At 53.7% G+C, this 16,414-nt stretch overlaps 1 protein-coding gene across 3 annotated transcripts in view; it reads left to right on the top strand.

Annotated features, from left to right (window-relative positions):
• Positions 1 to 16,414, top strand: part of TNRC18 (trinucleotide repeat containing 18) — a 54,770-nt gene that overhangs the window by 15,207 nt on the left and 23,149 nt on the right. The window contains exons 2-13 of one of the 3 annotated variants that reach the window (XM_058849294.1): positions 1,531 to 1,656; positions 2,031 to 3,842; positions 6,903 to 7,005; positions 7,404 to 7,609; positions 7,811 to 7,957; positions 8,470 to 8,651; positions 9,424 to 9,847; positions 10,332 to 11,279; positions 11,929 to 12,104; positions 12,812 to 12,948; positions 13,410 to 13,538; positions 15,352 to 15,526. In XM_058849294.1, coding sequence (XP_058705277.1) covers positions 1,531 to 1,656; positions 2,031 to 3,842; positions 6,903 to 7,005; positions 7,404 to 7,609; positions 7,811 to 7,957; positions 8,470 to 8,651; positions 9,424 to 9,847; positions 10,332 to 11,279; positions 11,929 to 12,104; positions 12,812 to 12,948; positions 13,410 to 13,538; positions 15,352 to 15,526 — 4,565 coding nt within the window. Of the gene's footprint in view, positions 1 to 1,530; positions 1,657 to 2,030; positions 3,843 to 6,902; positions 7,006 to 7,403; positions 7,610 to 7,810; positions 7,958 to 8,466; positions 8,652 to 9,423; positions 9,848 to 10,331; positions 11,280 to 11,928; positions 12,105 to 12,811; positions 12,949 to 13,409; positions 13,539 to 15,351; positions 15,527 to 16,414 lie in introns of all 3 variants that reach the window. The other 2 variants (XM_058849293.1, XM_058849292.1) reach the window with 2 other exon arrangements.

The following is a 16,414-nucleotide window of genomic DNA, read 5'->3' as shown; positions in this document are numbered from 1 at the left end:
TGACACGGCCGAGGCATATACAGCGTGGAGCAGCGCTGCTCATAGAGCTCTCTCCAGCTCTGGAGTAAGAAAAGGTGTTTGGAAATGCTTCAGTGTGAAGGTTTTAGGGTTACCAAGGAGAGGCATGAACGTGTGTGCACACTTCGCGCCTTTGCAGCGCTGTGCTCAGGGTTAAACAGCAGGTTTTACCTGCTGGGAACGGGCTCTGTGTTGAGCTGCACGGGCACAGCAGCTCCCCTGGTCCCGCTGCTGGAGGGTTTGGCGTGTGCGGGTGATGCCGCTGGGATCTGTCGGGTGATGGATGCGGGCCAGGAGCTGTGCGGAGCGCCGCGTCGGTGAGGCACATATGCCGGGATGCAAACATGTACGCGAAAGAGATCCTGGCTGTCTAAATAATGTGAAATATTGACTAGCTCTCGCAGATGGTGCTCCACGTGCAGCTTCGGCGACTGAACTTCTCCGTCTCCCCTTGGGTTTTGGTGTGATGTTGTTTTGAGCCAGTTGGATGCTGGACTCTTGACAAACTTGTTGCCTGGTTGCTTTCAGTGGGATCGTTGAATTTGGGGGAAGTTGGTTGTTAATGTGGGCTGAGGGGAAGGGAGGAGGGTTGCAGAGGGCTTGACTGGTTCCTTGCGATTCTCCTGATGGCTTTAACTCAGTTTTTAAATTATGGCATGGACTGGGATGCCGGTTCTGGTGAAGGGTTGGGTTTGTAGTGTTGCACGGGTGTCGTTTGGTGGCAGTGTTGGAGAGGAATTGCTGCCTGTAGCAAACAGAGTGTGTGTTATTACCATTATTACGGTGATTGTATTCACTGAGGAAATGCTGATGAGGATGATTTGCATGAGGGCGTTGCTGGGGACCCAGTGTCCAGGACATCCAGACCACTGGCAGCAGGGTCGTGAGGATGTGCTGCTTTCATATCAGCTTGTGGATGGTTGTCACACTTTCTCCTCTGTTTTGCCTTCCTCTGGGGTAAGATGCTGGGTTTGGGTATGTGAAAATGCACTTTTTGTGAGCTGCTCTGGAGGATACTCTCACGTTTTCCCAAAGCCTGTAACCAGTGCTGAGCACCTGCAGCAGGAATGAGGTGCGTTGGCAAAGCTGTGCTGGCAAGAAGGTCTTATCATGGCTCTGGAAGCATGTTGAGGAGTGTCCTCACCACAGGTTGCTGTACTTGTGATAAAACATCTTATCAGCCAGGTGGTTTGGTCAGTGAGCCCTCAGGTGTCAGGATGTGCTCAGGAAGCAGCATGCTCCATTTGCTGCAGAGCTGGAGCTCCACAGAGGTGCCCAGGTTGAGCTGGGGGACCTGCAGTGGGGGGTCAGTTCCTGCAGTGGGGTCCCCGAGCACACTGCCCTGGGCTGTGTGTGCTGTGTGTCACCGCCTGCGTCCCCGCCACCGCCGCCGCTCCTGGCGTGTGAGGGACCGACAGCCACAACAGTCTGTGCTCCTGCGGGGCTCGTTCCAAGGCAGCGTGCTGCTCGGGATAAAACATGTTTCCCTCTTCTGTTTCCCGTTTTCTGCAGGCTTTTCCCATCTGCCTAGCGGTCTCTACCCATCGTACATTCCCCTGAGCCACCTCGAACCTCCCAGTGCCGGCAGTCCGCTCCTGGCCCAGCTGGGACAGCACAGCCTCTTTGAGTCGCAGAAAGGTGAGTCTGGGACCCTTTTGGGCTTGTTTGGGTGCTGGAGCAGCTGGATGCTGGAGTGTTGGGGGTGAAGGGCAGAAACTGCCTTGGGTGGTCAGCCAGGGATGTATCCTGGGCTGAGCAGTACCAAGGTTTTGGATGTGGCTATCCTGTAGGAAAGCTGACCGCGTCCCTCCTTGAAGCCCCAGTAGGCACCAGAGACAGGGCTGTCTTGCATCCCACATGGAGGAACCTGCTTGGTCTTCTTTGCTCTGGGCATTTTTGTTTAAGACATCCTTGAAATCCATTCTTTCCTGGTTTGCTGCCTCTTGCCTGTCTCTGTGTAGGACTGAAGGGGTTGGAAGCCTGTGATAATTTTGGTTGCTTTTACTCTGCAGATGGATTCTACCTGTCCAGCCATGCAGGCCAGTCTGCTTTGCACCCACAGCCTCCCCTCTCAAGGACCGTGGGCAGCCACACATCGAGCACTTTGCTCCGGGAAAAGGACCTTGGGCAGCTGCACAAGAGCTCGAAAGAAGGCCTGAAAGACCCCAGTGGGAAGGAGCGGGCATGCCGGAGCGATTTGTCCCTACCATTTGCCAAGAAGGAGAGCAAGCCGAAGGAGGAGCCCCGACCCCGCAGTGTGGTCGACCTCACACAGGACACCAAGCCCGACAGCGACCGGAAAGTGAGCGTGGTGGAGAAGGCGGTGAAGGTTGGCGAGCGTCTCTCACCGTTCCTGGCTGAGCACATGCCAAATCGGGGCGCAGGCAGTGGGGAACCCAAGTCCAAGAACCCGCTGCAGAGCTCTTCCCTCAGCAACTGCAACGGCGGCGGGGACCCCATGCTGAAGGTCCTGGGTGCCGAGCAGGACCGCTGTGCCAAGGATCCCGCTCGGCACGATGAGAACATGAGGCCTTCTGCGCACGCCCACGCGGAGCGGCTGAAGCGGGGGGAGCCCCTCCTGCCCTCTGTGGGCGCTTTGCACATCTCCTGTAGCTGTCCATCCCCACACCCCTCGCAGACGGGGAAGATGACGCCGGCCACAACATTCCCTCCGCAGCCCGTCCATTCCAGCATGTACACCATCTTCCCACCGGCCAAGGAGCTGGGGAGGGAGCACAAAGTAATCGCCCCCACCTTTGTGCCTTCGGTCGAAGCCTACGACGAGAGGAGCGGGCCCATCCAAATCGCCTCCCAGGCCCGTGACAACAAGGGGAAGGACAAGGACCTTGGCAAGGTGGGAGTGCTGCAGTCACCCACGGAGCGGTGCCTTGCAGATGCCTCCCGCACACTCTTGTCCCAGGACTTTTCTTGTCACAGTGATGCCAAAAGGATGGAGGTTCTGAGAGAGAAGGGTTCGGTGATCAGGACGAACTCCATGGCACTGAAGAGACAGGTCACTTCAGAGCCCTTCCTCAACCGGCCGGGGCTGGGCTCTCCGGAGAGCAGGGAGTTCCTGGCCTCCAAGGATTTGCTGAAGCCGAGTCCGGAGGCAGAGCATCGCCCCTGCGAGCGGGACCGCTTCCAGCGATCCAGCTCCAAAGAAGCAGCAAAGGTCTACGGCACTTTGGACTCTTCCCGGCAGCACCTGGACCACGGTCAGCTGAAACCGCCCGAGCAGAAGTGGAAGCCCTTTGAGATGGGCAACTTTGCCACCACGCAGATGGCGGTGCTGGCCGCGCAGCACAACCACGTCAGCCGGGTGGAGGAGGAAGCCAAGAAGGTGTACCTTGACCCCAGCGGTTTGCCGCGGTCCTCGGTGGTGGGCTCGCGGGGCGCCGCAGACGTCCTGCACCCTGCCTCACACGGCGAAGGCTCGGCCATGCAGAGCCTCATCAAGTACAGCGGCAGCTTTGCCAAGGAGACTGCGTCCCGGCAGAGCTGTGGCAAGAAGAGCCCCTTTGGGGGTTTGGGCAATGTGAAGTTGGACTCTGCACAGCTGGGAGCCTCCAAGGTGCAGCAGCTGCTGCTGCAGCAGCCTGCGAAGCAGCTAAAGAGGGACCCTGAGAGACCCGAGAGTGCCAAATCCTTCGGCCGTGAGAGCATCGGCTCCCAGGGCGAGGTGGAGGTGAGGCACTTGCCTGTTGGCATTGCTGTGGCTGTGGCCCGGCAGAAGGACAACAGCAGCAGCAGCAGCAGCAACAGCAGCAAACTGGGACCCAGCTTGGCAGACCGGGATCGCTCACTGTCTCTCAGCAGCATCAAAGGTAGGTTCCCTAGGGCTTCTCTCAGGGCGTCCCTGGAGGATCTGTTCCCTGGGACGAGCAGCTACCCAGTGCAGGCTGTGTGCCATGAACTGCATTTGGCATCTTCAGCTGGGTTTGCCTCCCTTGCCAGCCAAGGACATGTTGTAAAGCACAGTAGGAAGCAAGACCCCCTGTGCAAGATGTAGTCAGTCCCCTGTCCCCGCTTCCATCCCTTCTGGCCACCTCTGAGGAGGACAATCCTGCTCCATGAGTTTGATCCATTAGCAAAGGGAGTGACGGAGAAACCTCTCAAACCACTTTTGTGCTGGTGTTGTAATCTCATGATTTCGATTTAAGCCGTGGTGCTGGCAGGAGGGGGATGGCACCAGAGAGATTTTGCTTCTCTCCTTGGCTCGTATAGCAAGATAACACCCAGGGGCTGCCCGGCACGGGGCTCTGGTGTGCCAAGGAGCGATGCCAAAACGAACGGCTGGCGAGCAATGGTCGGCTTTCCAGTTTTAGCTCTTGCCTTCCCCATTTTTCTGCCTTTCCCCCCCCCTCCCAAACTTCAGTGGAAAGAAGCAGTTTCCCTCAGGCAGCAGCCCCTCTCCCCATTCCCATTGCCTCCCAGTGCCCTCCCCACAGCCGGGCGGGAGCCGGCCGAGGACCTCGTGGGCAGCACAGGGAGCTGTTTGTTCAGCCGTTCAATCGTCCCAGACGCTCCCAGCTTGCGTTAAATGTAATTTACTGAGCCGAACTAAAAGGCTGCAAACAAGGGTTGAATTCTGGCAGGCCTCTGGGCTCGTTGCTAAGTGATGCAGTTGGCTTTCAGACAGAAAACAAGACTGCTTTTCTCCTCCTCTCGCCCCCCAAATGCTGCCCCCCCTTTGTGTGCCAGGAGATATTCGTCTAATAACATTAGCTTGCTTGCGCTGAGTGGACGGTGCTTGAATGTTTAGACCTTTTAAGAAGGAGAAAGCAGGCTTTAGTTGGCTAATCTGTAGTATTTGGCAAGTAAAATGCAAGTATTTAGTACTGGGCATTGGTTGTCAAGGGAACGGACCTAAGCCTTTCCTCCATGCATAACTGATTGAATTTTTCTATGCAGTCCGTGCGTCATGTTCATATATATAGACAGAATGATCATTCACTGTCTGGACAATCATCGTTCTGTCCAGAAAAGGGACTTGTCCTGTTGGTGGGATGGAAGCTGGGCGGGAATTAGAGGTCCTACAGTGTTTGTGTTTGGATGGTGGGGGTGGAAAAAAGATGATAAACTCGTCTAGAAATAATGGAGCGCAAGGAGTGTAGATGGGAGAGGGAGGAGCGATGATAAAATAACAAAATAATGCCTTTCTAATGAAAGGCTGGGGCTGGGGGTTTACTCACCTTATGCCAAGGAAGGAAGGGAGGCTGTGGACTCTCCAAGGAATTTCTCCACATTGCTGACACTAAAGAGACAGCTGGGCATTGACTGGGGGAAAGAAAGAGGAAAAGGGACTCCAAAGGGGAAAAAACCTGGGCTGAGGTGTGGAAAGGGAATGCTGGTGGAGAGGTAGTGGAAGGTGTTTGGGCTCCAGAGGGATTTGTGAACCCCTGTGGTGTGGAGGTTGGGGAGTAAAAGTGAGCAGTGGAGGTTGTGTGAGGCATCATTCAGTGAATCAAAGAGGGGCTGGTTGGGGTTGGTTGGGCTGCACGTGGTGTCCTGGCAGAGATGTGGTGACCCTGGAAAGTCCTTCAGGAGGGAGAGCTGTGTGCCAGGTTTTAAAGCATCTTTGTTTTCTGCCTGGAGCCCATGGAAGGAGCCTTGGGGAGAGGACCTGGGAGAGATATTGTCTTGTTCCTGGATTCCTTCTGACAGTAAAAGCTGAGGGAATTGGAGACTTGACAGCAAAAAACCCATGGGCTGTCCAGGTTTGTGGAAATACACACTAGAGCTCTCCTTGAAAAGACTGCCTGTCAGCAGAATAGACTTGATGTTCCGAGATGTTTTCCCATGTGCCAAACCATATCCAGACAGGAGAGTGAGGACCCTGGGAAGGGCTGCTGGGGTGCAGTCCTGTGAGGCTGAGTGCTCTCTGCAAGCAGGGCTGGGATTTAGGAGCGAGTTTTGTCACCAAAGCATAGTGCAGAGAGGGGCAGCAGGGAATTGTATGAAAAATGAGTATGCAAGAAAGAAGCTAGGGAAGAAACTAGGGAAAAGCAAGCTTAAAATCTGGCAGTTGGAGGGAAGACCTTGGATAAAGGGAAGGATGGACCCAATACCTGGTCCTGGCAGAGCCAAGCGAGGCTCTGCTGCTCTCTCCTGTGAGGGTGCCTCCTAACCTCTCGCAGATGCAGCTGCTACCGTGCCAGGCTGTATTTGCAAGAGCTGTGCTGATTGTGGACAAGTGGTTCCTCCAGCAAAACATCCAGCCCCCCTTTTGGATTCCTGCCCTCATCTGCCATATGTGTCCCTGCCTCATCAGACCCTCTCTTGTTGCATGTCTCGAGGGGGATGCAGATTCCTGCTAGTGGTTGAATTGCAGAGTGGAGCACGCTGGTTTTGTGAGGATCTGTATTGTTGGTTCTGCCTGTTGCAGAAGGACAGGGATTCAGAGCATACTCAGTGCTCCCAGGCTGATTTACAAGATCAGAAGGTGCTTCAGGAAAGTGCAGAGTTAAAATCCTTCTCCTCTCTGCGATGTGCTAAGCAGGACTATGTGGTTTGATGCAGGATTTAGCTGTATCTTGGCTCTTGCTGGGATGGGAAAACTGCCCTTCAGCACAGTGGTCCCTTTGGTCCTGTTGCTCCCAGGCTGGTGGCTGTGCTGGACTGGGAGACTGACCTGGCATGGCAAGTAGTTCCTAGGTGTCTTGGAGGCATGAACCTCAGAATATATGCACTGGGCACTACCAAGAGAATATCTTGATCACACAGAGAGCCATGCCTGGTCTTTCAGGATTTGAACCTGGAACATCCTTGGGGACACTGGTGTTTGGGTACACTGGCTCTCAGGGACTCTGCTCCATGCCCAGAGGGGAGGAGACAGCTTTCTCCAGACCATTTCTCCTGTCTGATGGTGCTGGGTTGTCTCTTAGGACATGGACGCTCCGAAGATGACTGTGGGGATGAGAGGAGCCGCCACCGGGACAGCCACCTCCTGGCAGGGCGCTTGGAGCGGGATCAGGAGAAGCTGCTCAGGTGAGGCTTGGAGGGAGCTGAGATCTTTTGCCATAGTCACAAGCTTAGCTCAGGGACAACCAGTCCAGAGAGGAGACAGGATTGCATCCATCCTGGTGTAGGTGCTGCCACCAAACTTGCTGGTTTGGAGAGGGATGCTGAGCCAGGTACATGGGGCTATAGGCAAATCCTAAGTCCTCAGCAGAGCAATCCTAATAGACAGCTGCAAATCCATGTCTGCTCCAAAGGGCTGGAGAGATGGAATGTTTTATTCTAGACATGACACTTCCATCATAGCTCTCCTTGAGCCACTGACCCTGCTTTGCAAACAGTGCTGCTGCAGGCTGGTCCATACTCCTGGGCTCCTCCATCACTTGGACCTGCTCTCACTCTCTCTCTCTTGCCTCCTCCATCCCCAGAGAAAGCAAGGAGCTGGCAGATTTTGCCCGAATACACCCCTCCAGCTGTGCCACGAATGGTTTAAACTCCAACCTCATGGTGACAGGAGGCCCAGCCCTGGCGGGCTCCGGGCGCTGGTCTGCAGACCCAGCTTCGCACTTGGCAGCCCACCCCTGGCTCCCCAGGACAGGGAGCCCCTCCATGTGGCTGGCTGGCCACCCCTACGGTGAGTACCCTGGGAGGGAGCAGTGTCCAGAGGGTGTTAACACCAATGAAATCCAGGAAAAAGTGTTGCTACAGCCCAGTGAGGCTGTTTGATGAGCTCAGGAAAGAGGGAAAGAGGCATTTCGGAGCATTAGATGACTTCTCGTGTGGGTGGGAGCTGTCTGCATCCCCTGAGTTGTGACTTTGGTGTTTTTTCTTCCAGGACTTGGTCACCCTTCCTTGCACCAGGGCATGACTCCAGGCTTCCCCCCTGCCATGGGGGGAGCTCTCCCTTCTGCCTACCAGTTTGCCAGAGACCCACAGTCAGGGCAGCTCGTTGTGATCCCCAGCGAGCACTTGCCACACTTTGGTAAGGATGTGAGCTTGTCCCAGAGGACATTCTTTGACAGCTGTGGGAAAAACAGACTTTGGAGAGGGCCAGAGAGGATCATACCTACCAGTGGGGACCAGCAGCCACAACTGTGGGGTGGGTGTGAGCGGGCCTCTCGTTAAGGTGTGTTCTGGAGACGGAAACATCTAATCCTTAGCAGTGGCTCTTCATCCCCTGCAGGACCCTGCAGAGTTTGAGTCCTTGGTTAGGAGAATCTATTTTCCTAGGCTCAGGCATGGACAGTCAAACCAAGGGCTGGAGAGCAAAGCAAGTCCAGTGGCCCTAGGGCACAGGGGTGGTGGGATTGGGGCTGCAGAGCGGAACAAAGCACATTTTTCCTTCTGGTTTCTGGTTGTATTTCTGCACAGCCCGCTGTTTGGCATCCCCTACACTCTGGGACTTTAGAGACCATTTCCCTGAGTGATCCTGAATCCTTTATCCATCCTTACCCTGCTGCCTCCCTGACTGCATCTCTGCTCATTCCACAGCAGAGCTGATGGACCGGGCACCCCCCCTGTGGCCTGCTATGTACCCCCCGACCAGGAGCTCCCTCCAGCACGCTCACCAGCTGCAGCTCCTCTCCCATCAGCAGCTGCTGCGGCAGCACGAGCTGTACATCCTGCAGCAGCAAGCAGCCCACGCCATGGAGCTGCAGAGGAGTGCCCAGCTTGTGGTATGTTCTCAAGAACTTCTTGCTTGGTCATGAAACGAGCCTGAAGTTGGAGTGTCTGGGAAGAAAATGAAAACACAGGCAGCTGTGCCTGTGTGGCAAGTGTGTCTCAAGGGTATGGATGCATTGAGTGATCCTGCCCTGGTCTCTGGGATATGAAGCATTTGGCGTATCCTGGAGTTAGAGTGGGTTTGGAGGGGTTTGGTGTAGAGCCACTGAGCAGTGCTGTCAGAAGAGCTCCCCAGCAGCAGCAGTGAGACCTAGATTCCTTCCCATGGAATGTCTCTGTATAGTTGAGTGGTTTCATCTCTGGTCATCCCCAAACAAACCTACTGAGCAGCTCAGAGAAGCAGCTGCAGGACTTGCAGCAGTCACACTGGCTCCTGGAGACAGCTCCCATTCATGAAAAGGTTTTGGAAGCCAAGAGCTTCCATTTGGGTGTTTTACACCTGTTCATTTTTATAGTGGTCCTCTGGTTTTCAGCCTTCATTTTACATGTGGGTTTGCTAGACTGGAGGCTTGGAAATAGAAATGGTTTTCTTTGGCTGCAAATGAAAGCTGAGACATCCTTCTCATGAGTCCTGGAGCTGGGAATTTGTAACAAAGCTATTGCATATCAGTGTCACCCTCCATCAGATTGGTCTTCAAAAGGTCTTGCACTGGGGGACATGTGTTTTATTCCACTGCATATTTGATAAGACCTTGTTTTGGTCTTGCTTGGTGGTAGTGCCACTTTCCAGATGTTTTGCTGAGTTTTGCTCTGTTCTTGTCACAGGAGAGGTTGAAGGCAAATGAGCAGCGTGTGGATATGGAAGAGAAGGTGACAAAACGGAGCCTGGACAGTGCCAAATCAGGCCTTTCCTCCTCTGCCCCGGGACTGGTGCACCGAAAACCACCTGTGCTGTCTCCCAGCGCCTCCACGTCCTACAGCAAGGCTGTGAGTCCACCTCCCCTCTCTCCCAGGGCCTCACCCGTGTCTGTGCTCAAAGCTGAGGTGATCCAAAAGATGGAGGAGCCACCTTCGCAGCCAGCCTACTCCTACCCCGCCACCCCCAGCTCCCATCCTTCCAGCCCACCCCCTGCCTCTCCACCCCCTGCCCCTGCCATCCCTCCAAAGGAAGAGGCGCCCGAGACCGTGGAGAAGAAAGACCTGGAGCTGGAAAAAGAGGCTGCTGGTCCATATCAGGCCTTGTTCCCAGGTAAGAGAGCCCTGCTTTGGCAGAGTCCTGTTGTGTTTGTGCCTGCCTCCCTTTTTCTCCTCGGCTCTTTCCTGCTTCTGTCCCTTCCCCTAGGGAAAGCCACATAGCTCCTCTAAAAGGCAGGGGAGAGGGAAGGAGCAGGGCTGTTGTGATGGACTGGGATTGGTGCCTGGGGCCGTAGGCTCTCTTCTTCCCTTGGGCCGAGCCTGGGTTGGTTCTTCCAGGGCTGGAGTCCCAGTGGGAGAGGATGCAGGAGGCAGATCTCTCTCCAGTTGCATGAAAGTGCTGGAAAGGTGCAGAAGAGACCTTTGAGGTGCTGCCTGTGGCAGCTTGTCAGGAGAGGTGCCCAAAGCAGCTATTGCTTGAGAATGGGAAGAGACCAGAGATGATGGAAGCAAAGGGAACTGACTCTATGCCTTAGTGAGAGAGAACGTGCTTTGGAGACCCAGCCATTACACAGTCTGTCCCTTCTGATATCTTGCAGAGATCCCCCCTGGATACCCATTCCAGTCCCTGCCTCCCTCGTTTGGAAGACACTATCCCTACCTCCTCCAGCCCCCCGCAGCATCTGATGCGGATGGCCTGGCTCCTGACGTCCCGCTGCCTGCTGAAGGCTCTGAGCACATGGATCTTTCCTCAGAGGTCAAGCCCATCCACTTGTCTCCGTCCAAAATCCTTGAGCCCATCCAAGCAGCAGCAGAAGAGGAATCCTTGGAAGAGAGGGTGAAATCAGAGGTGCAGATGGAGGAAAGCCAGGAAAGCATCTGTGAGCAGGACATGGGGACTCTGAACATCACCACCTCTGCAGCCGTCCCAGTGCAGAACGTGGACAATTGCAATCTCCTGTTGCACCAAGGCGAAGCCCTGGGTGCTATGGAGCAGGAGCAGGAAGACCTCCAGAGCTGCCCACCTCCTTACCAGGTTGTGGCCTGTCCTGCAGAAGCAGAGGCTGAGGCAGAGAGCGGGAGTGGAGCAGAAACCTGCTCCATGCACATGGACTATGACGGTTTGCTCGTGCATGCGGAGAGCAAGCCACCAGAGATGGAATTGACACCCCAGCGGGAGGAGGCCTCTGTAGCCATGGATCTACAGAGTGCTGATGTGCCCCGGGTGAGGGAGTTTCCCAGCCTGCCTCCTGAGGAGGGGGAGCAGGGGCCAGAGATCCCTTCCTACGCAGAAGAGGCAATCACTTGCCAAATCCCAGATCTGGACATCAAGCCGGGTGACCCACTGGCTGGGATGAATGCTTTGGTGGCTGCTACAGAAATGCCTCAGGCTTGTTCCTTGTTGACTACCACCACTGTCACTCCACCCCAGATGAAAGTGGAGGTATTAACTGACCAGACCCTGGAGCACTCCTTCCTGCAAGGGATCACTTTGCTGAGTGAAATTGCAGAGATGGAGCTGGAGAAACGGAAGCAAGAAATGCAAAGTAAGTTTTGAGTGGGGAGTCTGGTCAACTTTGGACCATGCTGCATTTCCCAGCTTATTGTCCCTGTGCTCTCCATGTGGGCAGAGGAGCAGAGTCATAGGTGGGATCCCTTGCAGTCTCAGCCAGGCAGCAAAAGGAGAGCATTGCTCTGAGTTGCATGAGTAGCTGGTACTTCAGATGGGGTTGGAGCAGGATTTTTGTTGCAGCAGGCTGAGCTACGTGTGGCTTTTGTACTGCTCTCCCTTCCAAAGGCCCTCGCCATGTCTAGACAGTTTGTGGTATGCGTAGCGGAAATGGAGCCCCAGTTGCTGAGAGCTGCCAGGGCAACACCCTTCTGGCAGGCACTGAGTCCACAGTCTGTTGGGGTTTGGCACCAGAGGCCCCAGTAGCTCCAGATGACGCTTTCCAAGAGCTTGGCAGGTCCCGAAAAGAATCTCACCTTCCAGTAACTTCCTGAGGTGAGAAGTGATGGGAACTGCCAGTTACACCACGGCTGAGTACGACAAGGGATCTCAAATGGGGGCTGAGGGTGGATGGGGGCTCCTTGAGCAGCCATAGTTGAGAAAGGGCCATCAGCCCCTCCTTGTGCCTGTTGGAGAAGCAGTCTTGGAATGTGATCTTCTATAGCTTTTTTTTCTGTCCTTCCCAGCAGGTCCAGAGAGTTTCCCTGTCCGGCCAACACTGGAGAGTTTGCTGGCTGCCAGCACCCACATGCTCATGGAAGTACTTTCCACCCCCTTTATGGAAAGTCTGAAAACCATCCGGCTGCCTCGAGAGCTGAATCCCAACAAAAAGTACAGCTGGATGCAGAAGAAAGATGAACCAGTAAGTAGCTCTTAGTGTGGCTGAGCCTGGAAAGCCCCAGTGCATCCACTCACACATCTCACTGTCCCAGCCCCGGTTTGGGGGCTCATGCTGGCTCGTGCTGCCCCTCTGCATTCAGCAGAACAAGCTGGTTGTTCCCCCATGTCACATTCCTGGCTGCACAGGAATTTAGTGCGCTGGAATTTAGGTTTTTCCCTTGTTTGTGAATCAGGGTTCAGCAGGACCCTCAGCAGCCCTGGAAGTGGTGTTTTAATGTGGAACCAGAGGAACTTGTATGTTACTGTTTTTGCCAGAGGATAAATAAAAATAGTGGCAGGAGAGTTTTTCCTTGTTTATTTTTAATTTGCTGACTCTTCCCTGTGGAAGAGACTGATAAATTATTTTGTACCGAGCAAGTAAGTATTCCAAGATAGGGTGTATTGTGATCTGTCTTTAAACAAGGTAAAAAGAGCATTTTAATCCTGCACGTTCTCCTCCAGGGCTGCAGTCCCTCAGAGCTGATGCCATCCAGTGCATAAGCCACAGAACATCTTTGCTTTGCTGGTTTTCTTGGGTACCACCCTGTGGCTGTGCTGGTGGGCAAGGGATGTCTGCTCCCCTCTCAGCACAAAGGGCTTTCTGCCAGGCTGCACACCTTGGCCATTGCCAGGGCACCCAGTGTGCACCCTCTGGATGTGTCCTGACCCTCTCTTGCCTCCCCACCCCAGATGTACTCCATCAAATCAGCCATCGAGAACATGGATGCCATGGAGCTGGACTACAGGATGAGGCTGGCGGAGCTGCAGCGGCGCTACAAGGAGAAGCAGCGGGAGCTGGTGAAGCTGCAGCGCCGCAGGGACTCCGAGTAAGTCAAAGGCTGCTCACCCAAGTCTTGGTTTTTTTCCAGCTGGGCACTTTCACTGCCTCTTGGCCTGGGAGAGAAAACTGCCCTCCATCCCTCCCTGCCTCCTCTCCTCTCCTCCCGGTACATCCCGCCAGAGCTTTGCACTGCACACTCCTAGGCTATGTGACACGACAACCTGGTAACTGGTGACTGCAGCTGGGAGACTGTGTTAGAGACAACCTTGGCTTCAGCAGCTCAGTTTAGCAGTTTGGTGGCAGGCGAAGGTTCTGGGTTGGCTCCCGTTCTTGCTTGCTTTCTTTTAATTATTTTCCCTTTTTCTTCTTTTTGGATTTATTTTCTTTATTTTTTTCCCTGTTTGTTTTGCTTTTAGGTTGCAAAATTTGCTTTTTTTTGGTTTTGTTTTGTTTTTTGTTTTTTTTTTGTTGCCTTGGTTAACAGTGAAGCGTGTGGTTTTTTTAAAGGGAAAAGCATGACGAGAAAAGTAGAAGCTTGGCGAGAAGAGGCCCTGGAAGGCCCAGGAAGAGGAAACTTGGATCAAGCGCTCTGTCACCCATTAAGGAGAGAGGGAAGAGTGACAGCAAGAGTGGAAAGTAAGGCTGGAATTTGGGGAAGACGGGAACATGGCAGGGTCACTGTGCCAGGGTCTGACTTGGGGAGAGCATCTCGGATGCAGCGGGGGCTCGTTGTGTTGGCAGGCCGGCCGCTGGCTGCGGCGGTGGAAGCGCGTGCTGTTAACGTGAGTGTGTCCTTAGGGTGGGAATGCAGTGCCAGTGCCCTCCCTCCCCGCAGCTAGAGCGTGTGTCTGGTGTTGGGTGCAGGCAGGACAGGTGGAGTTGAGCAGCTGTGAGGTGATATGGCTGGCAGGGAGCTGTAGGTGAGGTTTTGGAGCTGGGGAGCGTGTCCTCGTGTGCTTTTAGGAGAGCAGATGTTGCAGTCAGGTGCTGTAGAGTCAATTGCAGCGGTGTTGGTGTCAAAACCGGGAAGGACAGGGTTATTCCAGGTTATCTACTTTGTAGGACCTTTCTGCTGTGTTTCTTCTGTCTTCCTCTCTGTTCCCTGAATCAGTGGGAGCTGGTTTTGCCTGACATCTCTCTTTCAAGCATCTGGATTATTCTGTACTCTGCTTTTTACTCTTTTACAAGTCCAGCTGCTCTTGTTTGGATCTCACCATTGTTGGCCATCTACCCTACCATAGATGGCCTCTCCAATGGGAAGGCATTTCCAAGCTGCCTCCCTGCGTGCTCCATATTTTTGCAAATGTTCTTTTCAAGACTGCAGATCAGATTCAGGTGCCCAGCTCCCACTGACCAACTCTTCTGAAAGTCTGTTCTCTCGGTGGCTCCGTGTTTTGCTCTTCGTGTTTGGGTGGCTGGACAGGCTGGAGGCATCCAGAGGCACTGGAGTTGTGCATGTGTGGGTGCTGCGTGTCCCTGGATCACAGGAATGCTGGATCAGGCTGCTCTGGGACATGGAGGTGCACCCTCAGCCAGTGTCCACGGCCTTTGGTGTTGGTTTAGCTGTCTGTACAGGTCAGCAGAGTGGATAGAGGGAGGGGAAATGCCTGGAAGCTGAGGAGGCTGCCCCGTGTCAGTGGCTTTGTGGTGATGGTCTGACCAGCAGGCTTAGTGTGAAGGAGGCAGCAAATGAGAGCTTGAAATGGAAGCTTGGTAGGAATCTTGAGGTATTGACTGATCATCCATAGTTACTGGAGATGGCTGGGGAGCCGGGAAAGATGTGCTTATAGTCTCACCTACTTTATTTTTTATTTTATTTTCTTATTTATTTACCCTCTCCTTTCCCCCCAAATCCCAAATTTAGTCCAGTGACGTAGATCACACGTGCCTTTCACTAGGGGCCAGACTTGGAGACTGGAGTGAGCCAGTCCTTGCAGTGCCTTTGTCCCTCCCTGTCACCCCATGTGGCACTTCCTTGCCACCTCCAGCTCATACCAAAGCAACCAAATCAAGTGTCTGGGCAGTGAGGCACCTCCCTGGGCCTCAGAAGTCTCTCTCTGCACCTCCAGAGTCCATGGAAGTAGAAGTGGGAAAAGACCTTAAGGGCCACCTCATCTGTCAGTCCTTCCTGTTGCTGCTCTGTACCAAATCAGGCACTTTTTGGTGGCTGTTACAAAGACACCAAGCACTTCCTTTTAGAGACCACTTTGCTGGTCTCTGATTTCGGGCACCCTCATGTCTCCTGGTGGCCAAGAGTGTGCACAAAGGGCTCCTTGGCTCTCCAGTTTGGTGGGAAACCTTGTTCAAACTGCTGTCACTTCACAGTAGACTTGGCTCCCGCTGAGGATCCCCACTGTCTTAGGAGGCATTTAACCTCACTTTTGAGCTTGGTGGGGACCACAAGGAGGAAAGCCCCCCCACCTTGACGCGTCCTGTGCTTGGCTTGCAGACTGAGCAAGTCCTTGTTACTCTCTGAAGACTCTGAGACTGGTGAGGGCATGAAGAAGAGGCACAAAGGGGCCCTCCCGGAGGAGGACGAGGATGTGGAGAGCAGCAGTGGCAAGATGAAAGGGAAGAACCCAAGCTGGGAAGAGCACGATGCGGCTCCCAGCTTCTCAAATGAGGTCAGTGCCCTCATGGGGAACATGGAGCCACAGGCCAAAAGCCTATCTCTTTCCTGCTTTGCTGGTGTTGGCTTGGACTCCTGATCTTTCAGTGTCTGCTCTTCAGTCCACATGGGTTTAGATGCTCCTCAAGAGAGGATTGTGTGCAGTGGAGGGGCTAATGTTGGCTTACAGAGGTTGAACCTCTTTGGAAGGCAGCAGTCAAGTGCCTTGGAGCCAGCCAGAGCATTCAGTGCTGCACTGGCTCTGAATCCAGAGCAGGGCTTCTCTTACCCCTTTGCATATTGAGAGAGCGCAGGGAAATGGATCTCCCAAAGCGAGGGAGGAATGGGAGCACAACCTTGCTATTTCAAATGCAGGATTTTCTTCTGCTCCTGTTGAGGCAATGAGATATTTACTGGAGCTTTAAGCTGCTGATGAAGTCCAAAATGCAAGCAGGCAAAGTACTGAGTTAGAGCTGCTGTTATCTAGCTGTAGCACATGTAAAATATATTTACTTTTTTCAAGAAGCAAGAAAATACCAAAAAGGATGTAACAGCTCGGCTGTAGTGCAGTGGTGCTGATCCTCATGCTGAGAGGTATTTGGGTTTTTTTGGTATTCCAGCCTCTGGAGCTGGTTGATTATGTGGAAATCCTTATTTATTTGGCTGGGTCTTGGGTAAAGAAGATTTTTAATCCTTGTGATTTAGAGAAAAGCTTGTAAAACCAACCCAAACATACCCTAAAAACCAGGTGGTGCAGAGAAAAAAGAACACCAAAGTATGTTGTTCTATGAACATATTTGTTTTGGAAGAACATTCAGGTTTCCTATGTTAATCTTGCAATTTTGTAGTGCTCAGTAAGAGTAAAACTCTACTGTTTGCTGACATCTTCCTCTTCTTCCTCCCT

Source organism: Poecile atricapillus, chromosome 14 (genome assembly GCF_030490865.1).
Source record: "Poecile atricapillus isolate bPoeAtr1 chromosome 14, bPoeAtr1.hap1, whole genome shotgun sequence".
Classification (NCBI taxonomy): Eukaryota; Metazoa; Chordata; class Aves; order Passeriformes; family Paridae; genus Poecile; species Poecile atricapillus.
This window is presented reverse-complemented; position numbering and strand designations above follow the sequence as displayed.